We start from the raw sequence: 18,466 nt of genomic DNA, 5'->3' as shown, positions 1-18,466 counted from the left end.
GTACTCACTATTCTGCTGGTGAGGTTAATGTGTACATACATTACTTGTTGGGGGTTGATGTCAGTGAGCACTTAGTGGTGATATTGGGGGTCATGTCACTGGTGAAGTCAGGGGGTGATATCTGAGCACTCAGTGGTGATGTCGGGGGGCGATGTCAGTCAGCACTAAGTGGTGAGATTCGGAAAAGTGAATGGCGTAAATGTAAAAAAAAATTAACAAAGTCTAGAATTGCTCCTTTTTGGTCACATCATATACCATAAAAAATTTATAAAAAGCGATCAAAAATTCCCATCGAAACAAAAATGATCCTGCTAAAAACTACAGATCATGGCACAAAAAATGGTCCCTCATATAGCCTTGTATGCGGAAAAATAAAAGTGTTTTAGGGTTCAGAATGGGAAAATTTTATGCATGTTAATTTTCTCACAAAAAGTAGTAAAATATAACAAAACCTACAATAAATGGGTATCGTTGTAATCATATGGACCCACAGAATAAACATAATGTGTAATTTTAACCATAAAATATATTGCGTAGAAACGAACCCACACCCCCAAAAACTTTCCAAAATGTATGTGGGCAGGGCATCTATATGGGTGTGGGTGCATGGGGGACCCTATGAGTTGTCAGTCCATCCCTGCTAGCCGCCAACAAGTCTCAGTGGGAGGTGAGGGGGGGGGGGGACTGTCTTGGGGGTGTTGTTTGGGTGCCCCCTCATACTGAATTGCTCCGTCTTCCAGGCAGCCTTAATCTGGCCCTGCATATTTGATAATTTGTGATTTTTTTTTTAAATTCTAGTAAATACATATTGTCCCATAATGGGGTAAACATGTAATTCCCTTTACTACCAATTATTTTTCTTAAATTCACCCAAGTGTAATTTAATACTTGAAATATAGCTATATTTTTCACTAACTTATTCTTTATTCTTCCACTTTAGTGGCTTTTATCCCCACATTATTTAACAATTTCCCCAGCATTTCTTGTACTATATATGTTAGTTGTATTATAGTTGTTATACTTTTCTTTGATCCAAATTGTTGACACCCTTTAATAGTGCAATATCATAGGTAAAATTACCATTTTCACTAACGCTAATCTATCTGACATATTTGATCCTAATCCACTCCATATCCTACACTTATTTCCTACTCTTTCTAATAAGGGTTTCAGGTTTAAATTCTCATATTCCTCAGTCTATTTGGACACTACTATCCCTAAATATTCAAAGTTACCAATTGTTCTAAGTATTTTCACTCTACCGATGGGTTCCACAATATCTTCATCCAAAGGCAATAAGAATAACTTTCCCCAGTTTATTTTAAAACCCGATAGCTGCCCAAATTTCTCAACCATAACTGGAACTTTTTCTACTGGATTCACCATAAAAATGACAATGTCCCATTTACCCCAAAGCCTTCAAAAAGGTCAGTATGACCAATAGAGCAAATCCTTTTTGCTCTATTCCTATAATATCTCCCAATAGCGTTGACAGTCTTCTGGTCCAGAGCTTTGCAAAAATCTTATAGTCTACGTTTAGCAATGATATCGGACAAAATGCTTCTATCTCACTGCCGTCCTTCCCTTTTTTTTGGGATCAATATAATTATAGCCTCTGTCATAGTGGGGGACAAAGTCCCTATTTCCAAGGATTCATGTTTTACTGCCCCTAGGAAGGACAGCAGTGGATCCATAAATCTCCTGTAAACTTCAAATACAAGGCCATCAGATCCTGGTGATGAATTCCCAGTAAAAGATTTTAATGTTTCCTGTAGTTCTAAAAAATTAATACCAGCATTCAGATACGGTTTCTGTTCTTCTTTAACTCTCGGAAGATTAAATTCTTTTAAATATTTAATCCTTACTTTCTAATTTCCCCTAATTTCAGATCTATATAATTCCTGGTATTAATCATATACCACCTCCTCTATCTCTTCTTTTCCTTGTACCATATTTTCATCTTTATTTCTCAGCCCAGTAATATAACTGTTTTCTTTTTGATTCTTAAAAATACTTGTTAACCATTTATTAAGTTTGCCTCCTTCTACAATTTTTTTTTTTGCCCCCAGAGGAACACCCTGTGTTGCGCTTTTTCTATCATCAGATCTCTATAATGCTTCTGTACTTTCACCTTTTCCTTCCCATATTTTTTTATCTCTTTCCTTGGCATATTTCCTCTCCAACTATCTAGTTCTTTCCAGGAACTCCATTTCTTCATTCTTTTTCCTAAAACAAGATCCCTCTGAAATATGCTTTTAAGGCATCCCACACAATGTGCCTTTATTTATATTCCAAAAATTAATTAATTCCTCCTTTACTGCCGATGTTGCCTCCTCTATACTTAGCCAGTGAGGATTAATACAAATTTTCCTTTGCTTCTTGTTCCTTCCCTCCCCTTTTTTCACACAGCACACTATCATAGCATGATCAGAGACTCCTCGTGATTCATAACTCATACTTTTAATTCCTACTTGAGCCTCTTTGTTAACTAGAATCAGATTAATTCTTGATGCCGAGCTACTTCCTCTTGCTAAAACCGATTGACCTCTTCTGTTTTGTTTACTACTTGTTTACTATCTCTTTCACTATCCATTATGTTGTTAAAGTCACCCATTACATATATTTCTTTATATTGTTTTCCTCTGGTAAATTCAGTTAATTTGTATAATACTCCTAAAGTGAATGGTGGTGGTATATACACAAAAGCCAATACTACATCAACATTCCCCCAATTTGCATACAGAAATACATATCTCCCCTTCTGATCACATATTTAACAGTATATCTGAGGCATTCTGGTCTGACACCTCTGTGTCCTGCAATGCTGCAATAAAGAAGCCTTTTACTTGCAATTTATACCTGGTGCCCCGGTCTTCTTCTTCATCTGAGGATTTCTAAACACTATGGTTTTTCCAGCTGAGCACGGGTTTACTGGATTTGGTCTCTCCCTACATCCAAGATCCAACTTGAACGTGAGTAGTGCGGGTACAAGTTTCTCTCTACTGCCTCCATATCTGAATGTTTATTTTCTCGTTATTCAATACTGAGACACCTACTGAAACGTTGAATGAAATCCAACTTTTACCCATTTTTTCTTTATTATGTGTAACATATCCTCAGTGAGGTGAGTCTCAATTAAGCATATTATTGCTGGCAAATAATTTTTTATTCTATCAAAAATTTACACTCTTTTCAATCTCTCCTTTATTCCTCTGATATTCCATACTATCAATCTATTTTCCATGTTGTAACTCATTTTTACCCTTTACCCCTTTCCTTCGTATTTCTCCTTCCTTTCTTTGGTGCCAGATGTCCCTCTCCCACCCCCCCTACCCCCCCCTTTAACCTCTTAAGGACCCATGACGTACGCTGCGTCATGAGTCCGCTTCCGATCTATAACGCAGGGCCACGCTGTTAGAGGCCAGGACAAGTGGCTAATAGCGTGCGGCATTGATCGCGGTGCCGCGCGCTATTAACCCTTTAGACGCGGCGTTTAAAGTTGAACGCCGCGTCTAAAGTGAAAGTGAAACCATGCTGGTTAGCTCAGGGAGCTGTTCGGGATCGCCGCGGCGAAATCACGGCATCCCGAACAGCTTACATGACAACTGGAGGATCCCTACCTGCCTCCTCGCTGTCCGATCGCCAAATGACTGCTCAGTGCCTGAGATCCAGGCATGAGCAGTCAAGCGGCATAATCATCGATCAGTGGTTTCTTATGAGAAACCACTGATCAATGTAAAAGATCAGTGTGTGCAGTGTTATAGCCCCCTATGGGAGCTATAACAATGCAAAAAAAAAAAGTGAATAAAAAAAAAAGTGAACAAAGATCATTTAATACCTCCCCTAATAAAAGCTTGAAGCTTTTCCCATTTAAAAAGATAGTGTAAATAAAAATAAACATATGTGGTATCGCCGCGTGCAGAAATTTCCGAATTATAAAAATATATCGTTAATTAAACCAAGCGTTCAATGGCGTATGCGCAAAAAAATTCCAACGTCCAAAATAGTGCATTTTATATCATGAAAAACGATCAAAATCAAACCTACATAAGTAGGGTATCATTTTAACCGTATGGACCTACAGAATAAAGATAAGGTGTCATTTTTACCGAAAAATGTACTGCGTAGAAACGGAAGCCCCCAAAAGTTACAAAATGGCTTTTTTTTTCAATTTTGTCTCACAATGATTTTTTTTCCGTTTTGCCGTAGATTTTTGGGTAAAATGACTGACGTCATTACAAAGTAGAATTGGTGGCGCAAAAAATAAGCCAACATATGGATTTTTAGGTGCAAAATTGAAAGAGTTATAATTTTTTAAAGGTGAGGAGGAAAAAACAAAAATGCAAAAACGGAAAACCCCCTGGTCCTTAAGGGGTTAAAGGGGTACTCCGGCCCTAATACATCTTATCCCCTATCCAAACGATAGGGGATAAGATGTATGATTGCAGGGGTCCCGCAGCTGGGGATCCCCGCAATCTGTCATTCCGCACCCACCTTTGTGAGCTCACCGCAGCGCTGGAGGCTCCGAGTGTGAAGCGTGACGACCTGATACTCTGGCCCCATGGTCGTCACGCTTCACACTTGGAGCCGCTGCGGAGAGCTCACAAAGGTGGGTTCGGAATTACAGATTGCGGGGGTCCCCAGCGGCGGGACAAACACGCTCATACATCTTATCCTCTATCCTTTGGATAAGATGTATTAGGGCCAGGGTTCCCCTTTAATGATCCAATCTATCGCTTCTTGGATCTCTCTACTTTACGCCAATCCACCCTCCCCCTCTCTCTCTCCCTCCCTTTTCTCATCTTATAAACCCTGGGCATCAAACCAACTATATAATTCTTCTGGCACATAAAAAAAATTTTTTTTCCTTTAAAAACAGTCCTCATCTGTGGTGGAAACAATGATCAGTAGGGGACATTTGCATTCCTAAGTCTTCTCTTCCCCTCTCTGAAGGACATTCTCTTTCTCTGCGTATCCCTGGAGAAGTCTGGATATATGTAAATATTAGAGCTTCCATATTCAATTTTTCCCTTCTCCCTTGATATTTTCAGTAATGCTTCCCGGTCTCTTGAACTTAATAATTTAATTATCATTGTTCTGGGGGCGTGGCGCCAACAGAGATGGCCCACACTAGGTCTACTCCCGCTCCTCCGGCCATTAATCTGCCTAAAATTGCGGGTGACCCTGCTACCTTCCATGGGGAAGACATCCCAACATTATAGGAAGCTCTCCTCCGCTGCCCGACCTCCTTCTACCCCACCTGGAGGCATTCTCCGGTATCTCCGAACGCCTCAGCACCCGCCTGCCTGTCGGTCATTACAGACCTGTTGTATGGTCTGCGTTCCCGCTCCCGGGTACCTCCCTTGTTTCCGGCCACAGACGCTCCTACCTCCCTGCAGCCAGCTCCAGAGCCCACACGGAAGCCGTCCCGAAAGCTGTCGCCTCCTGCTACTGTTCTGCCTGGACTCAGTGCAGCTGCCAGGTTGTCTATGCGCTATGCTGAAGCGAAGTCACCGGAGCTTCCGGCACCTGACGCGGCTCCTGCAAAGAAGCCTGCAGCCTCTCCACAGCTCCCGGACCTGGTGGTGAGTACATCCCATAGCCAGCCAGCAAGGTGTCCAAGTCCCCTGAGCGCTGATAAGTTGCCCTCCCAGGTGGGCAGTCTGATTTCCTCCCCCTGCCTGTCTACAGGGCCACCATCTTGGGCTGCAGTAACACGTGGTCTGGCATCCCCTACCTCACTGGGGTCTGCAGGGGGGCGTCCTCACCTTGCACTCCCCTCATCTGCATCTCCTGACTGGGGAGCTGGCACATCTTCTGCTCTGCCCACCCTAGAGACTGAATCTGTGCCTGAAAACCCTCTGCTCCCATTAAACCCTGGTGTCCACTCTGCATGCTGCATTCCTCTTGTCTCTCCCCAAACACAGAGGACTGTGAGATTCCTTAAAATGGCTGCCATTTCCTTCCGTCAGCACTCTCATGGGAGCCCTAGGCCATCTCCGGTGCTCCCAATGCCTCCTCAGCTGGCATCTTCACCTGCATCCTGGGATGCACTGTCTGATACAGATCTGGCCTGCTCAGGCTTCCCAGCACCCTCCTCTGCAATACCGACCTCAGCCAGCTCCTCTTTCAAATTCCAACTAAAGAGGACTTTCGCTCGCTCATTGCTGAAACTTTCATACCTCCGCCAAGATTTACAGCATGTCTCTGAAGGAGGCTACCAGGGCCTACATCGCTCAGCTCCATTCTACCATTGCATCACAAATGGACTTTCTCAGTGACCTGCAAGCCCATGTAGAGGATTTGGATAATAGAGGGAGATACAACAACATCCGAGTGCAGGGGGCTACCGGAGGCGACCTGAAAACCCTGCCCCCCCCCCCCCTCCTTACTGATACTGTCACTGTTCCTGGTCGGGACATTAATTAGTTGGTTTTGGTCTTTCTCTACCTGTATCACAGAGTTAGTTAAATACTGTACCATAATGTTTTTGCATTTATTACTGCTCTTAAGCTGAGGCATTCTTTGATCACCCATAGTTTCTTTTTTCATGATATTTTCTTCTGCCATGGCCTTGGGGTGGAGTGCTTACCTGTTTGTGGTGTTCTCCCATTTTGTCCCCCTTGAGGCTATAGCAATGGACTGCCCATGCTTTGGCTTATTGTCCACTTTTTGGTGTCCTTGGCCTCCGCATTGGCTATTATGCCAATGGTTCAATTGACTGCTCATTTTTGTTTTTGTTCAGTCTTATTTAGTCTAGTCTGTTTGATGTTTGTCTGTCGGTCCCCATGTTGCCTCCTCTTTTTCCCTCTCTCTTGGCTATGTCCTCCCTTAGGTTCTGTTTCCCCGCCTTTTCTCACTGGAGTCCTGGGTTCTCAGTCTCCTCCTCCTCCGCGTTCGGAAGGTACCTTTTTGTGAGTATGGCTCTTCATTGGCTGTATTTCCCTCAACTCATCCATCATGGTTAGGTGTGTCTCCATAAACGTTAATGGCCTCAACTCCCCCTCTAAGAGGCGTTTGTTACAAAGGGAGTTAGTTTTTTTTCCAGGAGACACACTTTGACCACTCTGGATCCATTCAATTCCTCAATCATCTTTACCCACAGGTATATTTGGCTGTTTCTGATAGGAGGGTGGCAGGGGTAGCTGTTCTCATCTCTCGATCCTGTCCACTTCAAGTCTCTTCTTCCTTTCTTGACTCACAGTGGCGCTATGTGGTGGTAGAGGGTATTCTGGAGGATCCCATAGCTTGGTCGGATCACTGTCCAGTTCTCCTTTCTTTCTCACCTTCTTGTTTCCGGAACAGTCACTGGCGCCTTAACGATTCCCTTCTTAAACCATTGCCTTCCCGGGAGTCAATCCAGAAATGTTTGAATGATTACTTAACTACAAATGAGGGTTCAGTCTCTTTGCAAGCCATTCTCTGGGAAGCTCATAAGTCGGTTGTGCGGGGACATTGTATTGCCCTGGGCGCCCGCCTTAAGCGTGATGTTCTGGCTTGCTCCCGGGAACTTTGTTTGCAGATTACACACCTTGAGGCTCTCTTAGTATCCTCTCCCTCTCGATCTGTCCTGAGGCGCTTGGTGGCTGCTCGGGCCAGTTGGGCAATCTGGTTCTCCACAGAGTGGAGCGACAAGTACTGTACGCTAAACAACATTTCTATGAAAAAGGTAACAAGACCCACACTATGTTAGCCAGGCGCCTACGTGAACGTGCAGTCGCTCAGTCCCCCTTGGCTCTAAAAGACTCCTCTGGTGGTCTCTGCTACCATCCCGCTGATATATCTTGTCTACTTGTCGACTATTATTCCGGTGTTTATTCCCTTCCTTCCCAGCTTCCATCTGACATGGTGGAGCGTGCAGCTGCTTTTGAATCCTACCTCTCCCGATGCGGCTTACCTACTTTGTCGGGGGCTGATCGTGAGATCCTAAACGCTCCTATTACTGGAGAGGAACTCCTAGAGGTCCTTAAACCCCTTCCTGTTGGTCCCCCCCCCCCCGGTCCAGATGGATTTACGTACTTATATTATAAAACTTACTCCTCCATACTTGTACCTAAGCTTGTTCCACTTTTGCTACTATCACGCCCCCTCCCGTCGGCTCGCATTGAGGGGCGGAGCGTGATGTTACATGGGGCGGAGGCGTGACATCACACGCCGCCGGCCCTGTAGTCGCCCGTAATCAGACCCGGAGCGAACACGCTCCGGGGACTGATTACAAACAGAGTGCCGCGTGAATGATCACGGGCGTCCCCAGCTGCGGGACTCCCGCAATCAGGCATCTTATCCCCTATCCTTTGGATAGGGGATAAGATGTGTAAGCACCGGAGAACCCCTTTAATTACCCTGATACCTAAGCCTGGTAGGACCCTCGTGATTGCTCTATTTATAGACCAATTGCCCTTCTCAACTCGGACCCGAAACTTTTTTCCAAGATTTTAGTGGTTCGGCTCAGCTCCTTTCTTCCTTCCCTCATCCATAAGGATCAGGTAGGGTTTATCCCTTGCCATCAGGGTGGTGATAATACTAGAAGGGTGGTGGGTCCTGTCGATTTAATCAATCGGAGGTCCGAACAGGCATTAATTCTTAGTTTGGATGCTGAAAAGGCCTTTGATAGGATGGGTGGCCGTTTCTTTTTGCTACCCTCCAGAAATTTTATATCACGGGTAATTTTCTAACTGCATTGCGGGGTCTTTACTCCTCTCCTACTGCTTTGCTCAAACTTCCTCACTCATCTTCTCCGACTTTCCCTCTGTCTAATGGTACACATCAGGGTTGTCCGCTTTCCCCCCTGGTTTTTGCTTTTTGAATTAAACCTCTGGCTGCCATGATCAGGTGGGACCCAGACATCACTGGAATTTCCCTCCATAGTAGGGAATTTAAGATCTGCATATTTGCTGACGATGTACTTCTCACACTTTCTAGCCTTTGCTTACACTTCCTAATCTTTACAAAGCTTTCCACGCTTATGGTGTGGTCTCTGGTTATAAAGTGAATCTTTCCAAAATGGAGGCCCTTCCCCTGAACCTTCCTGTGTCTCTATCTTCCCTCTTACGCTCTATTTTTTTAAATGGTCCTCCTCTGCAGTTAAGTATCTGGGTGTTCATATTACTTCCCGCTACACCTCCCCTTATTCTACTAACTTTCTCCCCCTTTTCCGAGAACTTAGGGCTCTTTTGGAGAAGTGGAGGTCGCAATACATCTAATTTTTTGGCCATATTGAGGCAGTTAAAATGACGATCCTCCCAAAATTACTTTCTTTTTTCGAGATGATACCAATTCGGGTGCCTCTTTCCGCCCTTCATTTTTTTCAGTTGGCCATTTTTCGTTTCATATGGGACGGGAAGTGTCATCGTCTCCCGAAGTCTGTAATGATGGCTAGTAGAATCATGGGGGGTTTGGCAGTTCCTGATGTGACAAAATACTATTGGGCTGCTCATCTGCGCCATCTTGCGGCCTGGTCCACGTATCATGCATATAGCTGCTGGATGGAGCTGGAAAAGCTGTGGCTGACCCCCTTCCATCCTAATACCCTCCTGTGGAGCACTCCTACATCTGCTATTTCTCTTTCTCCTCTTCTGGGTCCTATGTCTTTCTCCAAGTACGTGTGGGGGTATTGCTCTAGGAAGTTCAAACTGTCTTCTTCTCCTTCCCCTCTGCGGTCATTCCTTTATCATCCTGATTTCCCTGCTGGTCTTTCTTCTGATATGGTACGGGAGTAGAGATCTTGGGGCTTATTTTGCTGGGAAGATGTAGTTGACCCAATCTCTCGTTCTCTCTTACGTTTTGAAAAACTGGTCTCTCGTTGGGATCTCCCCTTGTCTGAGTGTTTTCACTACCTATAAATGAGACATTTTATGTTCTCTATGCTTGGTTCTACAGGGTGGGCCATTTATATGGATACACCTTAATAAATTGGGAATGGTTGGTGATATTAACTTCCTGTTTGTGACACATTAGTATATGTGAAGGGGGGGGGGTGTACTTTTCAAGATGGGTGGTGACCATGGAGGCCATTTTGAAGTCGGCCATTTTGAAACCAACTTTTGTTTTTTCAATAGGAAGAGGGTCACGTGACATCAAACTTATTGGGAATTTTTACAAGGGAGTTAGTTACAAGTTTCTGACCACTTATAAAATGTGTTCAATGTGCTGCCCATTGTGTTGGATTGTCAATGCAACCCTCTTCTCCCACTTTTCACACACTGTATGCAACACCGCAGGAGAAATGCTAGCACAGGCTTCCAATATCCATAGTTTCAGGTGCTGCACATCTCGTATCTCTACAGCATAAACAATTGCCTTCAGATAACCCCAAAGATAAAAGTCTAAGGGGGTCAGATCGGGAGACCTTGGGGGCCATTCAACTGGCCCACGACGACCAATCCACTTTCCAGGAAACTGTTCATCTAGGAATGCTCGGACCTGACACCCATAATGTGGTGGTGCACCATCTTGCTGGAAAAACTCAGGGAACGTGCCAGCTTCAGTGCATAAAGAGGGAAACACATCATCATGTAGCAATTTTGCGTATCCAGTGGCCTTGAGGTTTCCATTGATGAAGAATGGCCCCACTATCTTTGTACCCCAAATACCACACCATACCATTAATTTTTGTGTTTCAACAGTCTTGGAGGGATCTAGCCAATGTGGGTTAGTGTCAGACCAATAGCGGTGGTTTTGTTTGTTAACTTCACCATTCACATAAAAGTTTGCCTCATCACTGAACAAAATATTCTGCGTAAACTGAGGGTCCTGTTCCAATTTTTGTTTTGCCCATTCTGCAAATCCAGTGCGCCGATCTGGGTCATCATTATTGAGATGCTGCAGTAGCTGGAGTCTGTAAGGGTGCCATTTGTGAGTAGCTAATATGCGCCGAAGGGATGTTTGACTAATGCCACTCTCCAGTGACATGCGGTGAGTGCTACACTGTGGGCTCTTGCTGAATGAAGCTAGGAGAGCCACTGATGTTTCTTCATTAGTGACAGATTTCATGCGTCCACATGTTGGCAAATCCAATACTGAACCAGTTTCACTAAACTTAGCAGTTTGCTAAGTTTAGCATGGGAGATGGGTGGTCTCGTAGAGTGTCTTGCATTGAAATCTGCTGCAATGACCCGGTTACTGCGTTCACCAGACATTACAATTTCTATCCGCTCCTCACGTGTTAACCTCGACGACATGTCAATGGCTGTAAACAAAGAGAAACTTGCAAATAACTCATGAAAGAATAAAGTTACGTTAAAACCAAGCACATCATTGTTTTTCTTGTGAAATTCCCAATAAGCTCGATGTGTCACATGACCCTCTTCCTATTGAAAAAACTAAAGTTGGATTCAAAATGGCTGACTTCAAAATGGCCGCCATGGTCCCCACCCATCTTGAAAAGTTTCCCCCCTCACATATACTAATGTGCCACAAACAGGAAGTTAATATCACCAACCATTCCCATTTTATTAAGGTTTATCCATATAAATGGCCCATCCTGAGGTTGAGACTTAACATACACTTAACTCTGGATAAAGAGGGGATATAGTCTCCCAATATACTTAAGTTGGGCATATACCCCTTGTGATAATTTAGTAAATCTTGCGCATATTTAATTCAATCTATGTATGTATACAATCTGGTACCAATCCCCTGAGAACATCCCTGGTGAATAATTTATTGGCACCAAGGGATAGAAACGTATGTTGGGAACTGGTGAAGATTGGTTATGTTATCTTGTCCAGAAGCAAGCATTTTCTAGAGTGTACATTTTGTATAAAGATGCATGCCCAAACGATATTATTGGGCATGCTATATTCCTGTGTGCATTACACAGCATTGTGCTGCTGATTTTTTATGGAATATTTAGGTATATACCTTGCTTCAATCTTTATTCTTCGGGATCCACCTTTCTGATTTGGTGATATTTTAACGTATATTAATTAAAAATTTTAGGCACTTCCCCCATTTTTGTCTGTTACGAGTAGCTTGGATCTAGCAAAATAATTGGTGTTGGATATAGTCATTTTTTGCTAGCTAATCTAGCTTCATAAATGTGGCATATTATTCAAGCTCCAGAATAATCACTGAACAATAATGGCTATACTTGTTGTACCCTGTGGCCACTACCGTAATCACCACCAAAAAGAAGGCCACACAGTAACCGATGAAAATACAAATATAACACCTTTATTGTTTATACATAAAATTAAACAAACATTATTAAAATGGCACAGGTATTGCAGATATCAGAAAATAAATATGAGGGGTATACTCAAAGAAAAATACAAATGTATCAGGGACACAGAATAAATTAGGGAACATAGTGCATATGACTCGGAACAGCTGCATAAAGCAAGCAAAAAATAGTATATAAACACACAATGGACCACTTAATAAACAATCAAACAATATAGCAGTTTGTGCACCCTGTGTAGAGATACTTCACCCCAAACGCACGTTTTCGCCCTTTTGATTCGTCAGGGGGCGTGTATAGAGTCACATAAGGTAAGGGTATATATATGCTGCAGTATCCAATCATCCATACCTCACTCATAACGGACGTCCCACTCAACCAATCATCCACCCTATTAGTCCTCATATAATCAACATATGTGGTAGTCATTGTAAGGTAGTATGCGTCATAGGTGTGCGCATGTGAGCGGATATGTGTTTCCGGCATACCGGGATAATAAGACCCACATCACGCGAGATGACAGTGACGTCACTGTCATCTCATGCGATGTGGGTCTTACTATCCCGGTATGCCGGAAACACATATCCGTTCATATGCGCACACCTATGACGCAAACTACCTTACAATGACTACGACATACAGTGCATAGTGAAAGTATTCGGCCCCCTTGAACTTTTCGACCTTTTGCCACATTTCAGGCTTCAAACATAAAGATATAAAACTGTAATTTTTTGTGAAAAATCAACAAGTGGGACACAATCATGAAGTGGAACGAAATTTATTGGATATTTCAAACTTTTTTAACAAATAAAAAACTGAAAAATTGGGCGTGCAAAATTATTCAGCCCCCTTAAGTTAATACTTTATAGCGCCACCTTTTGCTGCGATTACAGCTGTAAGTCGCTTGAGGTATGTCTCTATCAGTTTTGCACATCGAGAGACTGAATTTTTGGCCCATTCTTCCTTGCAAAACAGCTCGAGCTCAGTGAGGTTGGATGGAGAGCGTTTTCAGTTCTTTCCACAGATTCTCGATTGGATTCAGGTCTGGACTTTGACTTGGCCATTCTAACACCTGGATATGTTTATTTGTGAACCATTCCATTGTAGATTTTGCTTTATGTTTTGGATCATTGTCTTGTTGGAAGACAAATCTCTGTCCCAGTCTCAGATCTTTTGCAGACATCAGTTTTTCTTCCAGAATGGTCCTGAAATATCCAATAAATTTCATTCCACTTCATGATTGTGTCCCACTTGTTGATTCTTCACAAAAAATTACAGTTTTATATATTTTTGTTTGAAATGTGGCAAAAGGTCAAAAAGTTCAAGGGGTCCGAATACTTTGACTATGCACTGTACCATTGATTATATGAGGACTAATAAGGTGGATGATTGGTTGAGTGGGACGTCCATTATGAGTGAGGTACGGATGATTGGACACTGCAGCATATATATACCCTTCCCTTATGTGACTCTATACATGCCCCCTGATGAAGCAAAAGGGCGAAAACGTGCGTTTGGGACTGAGGTGAGGTATCTCTACACAGGGTGCACAATCTGCTATATTATTTGATTGTTTATTATGTGGTCCATTGTGTGTTTATACACTATTTTTTGCTTGCTTTATGCAACTGTTTTAAGTCATATGCACTATGTTTCCTAATTTTGTAGTTTCCTTTGAGTATACCCCTCATTTTTCTTTTCTGATATCTGCAATGCCTGTACCATTTTAATAATGTTTAATTTTATGTATAAACAATAAAGGTGTTATATTTGTATTTTCATCTACGGTTACTGTGTGGCCTTCTTTTTGGTCGTGAAGCTCCAGAATAAGCTTAATACATGACCCCTTTATGTTTGATCAAGATACCCAGATACAGGGGGAGCTTTGTATCAAAGTAAGGGGTGTATAGGTAAATTGTACTGATGTACTGTATATCATTGCACTATAACCCACTATTACGGACCATTAATCTCACTGAAAACAATTATAAGACTATAAAAAAGTTTTATAGTCTCATCTGTATAGATAAAATAAAGAAGAGAGACAACAATGGGAATCCCTGATTATTCAAGTGAATAGGTAAGTTAGTGGTATACATCAGGTTACCTTTTTGTCTGAGAGAACATAACATATTTATTTACATAAAAAGACACACAATCCATGTCCAAAATAATTTGCATTGGTGACAAGGCAGATGTCAGGCTGCTAGTTCTGTTCTGTCCAGATGGTTACCAGATCCTGTGGCGGGGGGGGGGGGGGGGGGGGGCTAATGCACCTTGATGTAACTCCACTGAAAAAAGTTGTGTTAGATCTGTCAACCAAGGAGACCAGCACAACCTTGGTGAATCATTTCTAGTGCGGCTGACCCAACGTCCCGATAGAATTTCATTCAGCTGTCGTGAACATCCAAATGGAAATGTGAAGGTGGACCATCCTGCAGTTATTTTGGGAGATCTTCATCTATCTTTGGGATTATCCAGTCCAGGTAGGTGTGGCCTGTCACAGTATCCTCAGTAAAAAAGAAGTGACCATAGACTGTTCTTTTTGCACAGAACATGTTTACAAGTGCTCAATAAGGGCACATGGTTTTTCAGACCCCCCAAATTCTAATGTTGTGACAATTGACCTTACCATTGAGGTACAAGGTCACCTCATTGCTAAACATAAGCCTGTCAGCAAATTTGTCCTCTTCCAATTGGCCCTGCAAATCAATGCAGAAGTCATGGCATTTCAGTTTCATGGATGATTTCAGCTACTGACAAAGATGTAATCTGTATGATTTACAAAGCATATTCTTTGCATGTGTGAATATACCCATAATGTAGAGGAGTGCATGTTTTAGGCGAATGGGTGCCTGCAGACATTTTTCCAGTGGGAGCAAAGTGTTAAAATCATCTATGATTTGCCTCTTCTTGACAACGTCAGGTTAAAGGGGTACTCCCAGTGGAAAACATTTTTTTTTTAAATGAACTGGTGCCAGAAAGTTAAACAGATTTGTAAATAACTTCTATTAAAAAATATTTACCCTTACAGTACCTTTTAGCACCTGTATGCTACAAATGAAATCTTTTCTTTTTGAATTTCTTTTTTGTCTTGTCCACAGTGCTCTCTGCTGACATCTGATGCCCTTATCAAGAACTATCCAGAGCAGGAGAAAATCCCCATAGCAAACCTATGCTGCTCTGGATAGTTTCTGACACGGACAGAGGTGTCAGCAGAAAGCACTGTGGACAAGACAAAAAAGAAATTCAAATAGAAATTCAAAAAGAATTTCCTCTGTAGCATACAGCTGCTAAAAAGTACTAGAAGGGTAAAGATTTCTTAATATAAGTCATTTACAAATCTGTTTAACTTGTTGGCACCAGTTGATTTAAAAAAAAAAATGTTTTCCACCGGAGTATCCCTTTAAAACCATAAAAATGTTGTAGAAGAATATAGCATTTCTTACAGCTTTCCCAGTTCTAAAACCACCAAAAGTCAATTCTTTTTGAGGGTCTTAATCCTGTGCTTGGTGGTTGAGCAGTTGCTTAATACTACATTTCCCAGAATGCATTGCTTTCTCCAGCTCTTCATCACATTCCTCCTATCCTTCCTACTCCACTCCCACAGCACTCCTGCCAGTTCCCTACCCAGAGTTGCAAAACAATAAATGCATTTATTGACTGTCGGCTCCTTTGCCTTTAGCTGTGACACTTCTCTGAAACTGCATCATAAATTACGCTATTTCACTATGATTATGCAGATTGTAGTTAAAATAATGTGCTTCACGATTTGCATAATCACATTAAAATAGTGCACCTTTTGTCATGATTTTGACAAGAATTGGACATAAACCAGCAACGTGTGAACACAGCCTAAATGTTACATAAAAAGGTATGTGTGCATATAAGAGGGAGATGGTGATGTAGACTGTAGGGAATGGTCAGAGGTGATGACACCATGAGGGACCAAAGCTGTCACGCCCCCTCCCATAGGCCCCTTTGGATAGGGGATAAAATGTCTTAGCGCTGGAGTACCCCTTAAAGCTTTCAGTCAGGTGCGAATCACACTAAAGCATTCTAAAGCCAGTACAAATTGTGATAACATTATATTGGTCAATTATACATCTTGAAGCAACCGTCTTTTTTTTAAATACAAGTTTCTGATACCAGAATTCCCCCTTTTAATTCAAAATGCACATGACAGGCACGCCAAAAATAAACCATGTCCACTTCCGCTGACAAAAAAATATTAAAAAGTAGGTGCAAATCAGATAAAAGGTGCAAATGATTGATAAACCTGCCAGGCACAGAAAACGAAACCAAAAAGTTACAAAAAATTGTACAACATACATTTTGTGGCATAAGGGTGCGGTATAGTCGTTGCAAGAATAACATAATTAAGCTATTATTATAATGATCCTTCCTTTAAATGGTTTTTTTCTTTTCTTTCCTTTACATAGGGCTCATGTAGATTATGTTGAAGGTCTATGGAGGCAAGGTTTCTCTGTTATTCCTAATAATAGCTCAGACAATGGGATTCATTTGTGTTATGATGAGTCTGCAATACAAGAAGACTCCTCCTGTAGAGAAACCTGAGAACATGCACATCCTTATAATATCTACTTGGAGATCGGGTTCTTCCTTTACTGGTCAAATCTTCAGTCAGCATCCTGATGTCTTCTATCTGATGGAACCTGCTTGGCATGTGTGGGCTTCTTTGCCAAATAATAATGTTAAAGTCTTACAAATGGCTGTGCGGGACTTGATCCGTTCTATCTTTTTATGTGACATGTCCGTATTTGATGCCTATATGCCACAGGAAAGGGTTAAAACAACTTTGTTTCAATGGGAGACCAGTCGAGCTTTGTGTTCTCTACCTGCCTGCAATCTTTTTAAGCGTAATGACATCATATCCCAGACTGATTGCCGTAAGCTTTGTCGTGGATACCCATTTGACACCATTGAAAATTCATGTAAGACCTACAGCCATATTATAATGAAAGAAGTGAGAATATTTGATTTGAAGAGCATTTATCCATTATTTAAAGATCCATCTCTCAACCTCAAAGTCCTACACTTGGTGCGAGATCCCCGTGCTGTCTTTCAGTCCCGGGAGAAAACATCTCAAGAGCTCTCTTATGATAATGATATCATTGTAAAGAGCTTACCAAAAAGCAAATTTAGTAATGAAAGGAAGGACATTCCCTATAAACTAATAGAAACAATATGTAAGAGTCAAGTAGACATCTATCTTTCGGTTAACAATGGCAGACACAGTGCCCTAAATAGTCGTTATATGATGGTACGTTATGAAGACATAGTAAGGGATCCTATTGAAAAAGCTAGGCAGATGTATGAATTCGGTAAACTAAATTTCACCCCGAAACTAAAAAACTGGATACACAATTTAACCCACGGGAAAGGCCAAGGGAACAGTTTTGTTATCAACTCCAGAGATGCAGTCAACGTCTCTAAGGCATGGAGGAAGTCTCTACAGTTTGAATCTGTTCAAAAGATACAAGATTTGTGTGCCGAGGCCATGGAAGTTTTTGGGTACAAACGTCTTAAAAGCAAAGAGGCACAAAATGACTTAAATTATGAATTATTGCTGCCTATACCAGAAAGAGCAAAAACAAGTGGGAAACTTTCTGATTCTGAATCATGAAGAGACACAATTTATTATACTGTAATAAGTAAGCTTCTAAAATAAAGACTGCTAAATAAAGTAAATAATGTGTAAACCCTGATTAATATGGCAGAACAGTAGTTTTAACACTATTCCCCCTCTGTATTTTATTTAGCTTGAAAGGGGTTATCCCATCTAGTTAAAGTACTTTTCTTTAGGTTAGGGGATAAGTATCTGAATGCAGGGGGGTCCAACCGTTGGGACCCCCGCAATCTCCTACCCGGCGCCCTGAAGTGTTCTGAAGATTTGTGTTGAGAATACTGGCTATCCTTGTGAACGGACTGGCGGTGGTCAAGATGTACCCTTCATGCACTGTCTATAGGAAGGCCGGAGATACATGAGTACAGTGCTCATGTATCTCTGGCTCTCCCATAGAATGCTGGAAACCCTAGAACTAATTGTCTCCAGAATGAATGGTGAGGACCATGCCTGTGCAGCCACAGCTTCATTCATTGTCTATGGGGATGCTGAACATTTCTGAGCTCAGCGCTTGGAAATATTTGTCAGCCCAATAGACAATGAATGGAGCTGTGGCTGCACAAGCATGGTCCTCACCATTCATTCTGGAGACAATTAGTTCTAGGGTTTCCAGCATTTGGATCCCAAACAATCTGCTT

The 18,466-nt window shown here is 42.1% G+C and overlaps 1 protein-coding gene across 1 annotated transcript in view; it reads left to right on the top strand.

Annotated features, from left to right (window-relative positions):
* CHST4 (carbohydrate sulfotransferase 4) overlaps nt 1-17,828 on the top strand; it is an 88,427-nt gene extending 70,599 nt beyond the window's left edge. Inside the window, exon 2 of the mRNA XM_056528146.1 lies at nt 16,624-17,828. Coding sequence (XP_056384121.1) covers nt 16,638-17,828 — 1,191 coding nt within the window. The 5' untranslated portion in view covers nt 16,624-16,637. The remainder of the gene's footprint in view (nt 1-16,623) is intronic.
* Nucleotides 17,829-18,466: the final 638 nt, after the last annotated feature.

Source organism: Hyla sarda, chromosome 6 (assembly GCF_029499605.1).
Source record: "Hyla sarda isolate aHylSar1 chromosome 6, aHylSar1.hap1, whole genome shotgun sequence".
Taxonomy (NCBI): Eukaryota; Metazoa; Chordata; class Amphibia; order Anura; family Hylidae; genus Hyla; species Hyla sarda.
Note: the sequence above shows the minus strand (reverse complement) of the source record. Positions and strands in the feature narration are given on the sequence as shown.